General features: G+C 39.7%; 1 protein-coding gene across 1 annotated transcript; it reads right to left on the bottom strand.

Annotated features, from left to right (window-relative positions):
• Positions 1-183: 183 nt before the first annotated feature.
• On the bottom strand, positions 184-1,538 carry LOC107754733 (serine/threonine-protein kinase tousled-like 1; the record flags this gene model as incomplete). Its single annotated transcript, XM_016571300.1, has 4 exons — positions 1,427-1,538; positions 1,110-1,246; positions 656-844; positions 184-250 (listed from the first exon to the last, which is right to left on the bottom strand). Coding segments are annotated over exons 1-4 (432 nt in total), but the record flags the coding sequence as incomplete, so codon positions are not given.
• Positions 1,539-1,611: the final 73 nt, after the last annotated feature.

Raw genomic sequence — 1,611 nt, 5'->3', positions numbered from 1 at the left:
TTTATTAAGCAAAGACACATTAAATTGATCAAAAGTAACAGTAAAGATGTTCATAATGTTACAAAAGAATATGCTGTTCTTTGGAGTACTTCTGCGGAAACGAAGACAGGCATTACCTTCCCTTTTTCAATGTTTTTTACGTCTTCTGAAATCACACAGGAGCCACTGAGCTTGTGCACTGACCTTTTTGAGATGACCGAGTCTCAGTTTGAAGATCTCCTCCTGCTCATGGTACTCCGCTAAAGTTAGCCTGCGGGAGCATCAGAGGAACAGGATTAAAAAACCTCCATGCATGCACTGGGCTAGGATGATCTGACTGTCAAAGAGTGGGAAGCAATCACATGATTCTGAAGGCGCGGATGCAATTTCTCCACAATGCTCACTTACAGACTTGTGTGTTGTAGCAGACAAAACGTTAGTAACATTTTGCTACTAATAAATCATGTCCTACCATGCTGTTTATTTTATTTTATGTGAATTTATTCATATACAACTCGTAATTTGTCTACAAAACTTTTTTCAAACATTTAAACAAAAGCCTTTAGATCAAAAGGTTTTAAAGATGATCAGAAACACGTCAAGTGTGATATGTAATGATAGTAATGCTACAATCTGGTCATTTTATGGCATTTGGGTCATTTTTTCCAGCACTCACAGCTGAGGAAGGCTGGGTTTGAGGAAAGTGTCGTTCTCGGAGCCGTTCACAGCCTTTGTCTTGCGTGGTTTGGGCTCAGAGTTGGTGCTGGGCGACTGAGAGCTGCTGGCTGATGGGGGTTTTCTCTTAGCTAACAGTTTCCTCTCTCTCTCGATTTCTTCCCGTTGTTGAATGATCCATTCCTGCTGTCTGCATAAAAACAGTCGATCAAAAACAGCTCATACAGGCAAATCTGTAATGCACTCACTTATAGATCTACAAAAGACCTACCATTGATGGGTGAAAATTTGATTAAAGACAAAGACATAACTCTTGAGGGACTTTAGTCCAATGTATTTTACAAGTCAAGTTATCGTAATGTTCACACATGCAGAATAGTGTTTACTTTGAAAGGCTATAGAGGACTGCATGTGCAAATACAGAAGTCTACTTTGGGCTTCATTAAGCGTCTTACTTGACGAGGTTCTGGAAGGCGTAGCCGTCTGTCCACTGCTCTGTAAACGAGGCTCCGCGTCTCACAGTGGTGAAATGACCCAAACGCAGTCGATCCTGCATGCTCTTCTCCCGACACGCCTGCTTCTCCTGTGTGCTCTGGACAAATACACACACCTTTATAAAGATCTGAACCGCTTCTTATTCATTTTACGGTGTTGAAACTATTAAAGCTTATGGTTAAATGATGACCTTTACACATAAGCACTGTTTTTTTTTTTTTTTTTTACAACCAACAGCTAAAACTCAGATTTCTGAAATATCCCAAGGATGCTTCACCTTCTCAATCAGAAGTTTTTTGCTCATCGTGATGCACATGTTTAAACGTTCTTTGTACTTCTCTAGAAGCTTTTGCTGCTCATCAATTTGTCTCCTAAGATCACAGTTTGCCTGCAGAGAAGAGAAAGAAAAAATGTTAAATATATCCAGTGTTGGGAGTAACGCATTACAAAAGTAATAATATT

This window comes from Sinocyclocheilus rhinocerous, unplaced genomic scaffold (assembly GCF_001515625.1).
Source record: "Sinocyclocheilus rhinocerous isolate Xijiao unplaced genomic scaffold, SAMN03320098_v1.1 scaffold22183, whole genome shotgun sequence".
Taxonomy (NCBI): Eukaryota; Metazoa; Chordata; class Actinopteri; order Cypriniformes; family Cyprinidae; genus Sinocyclocheilus; species Sinocyclocheilus rhinocerous.
Note: the sequence above shows the minus strand (reverse complement) of the source record. Positions and strands in the feature narration are given on the sequence as shown.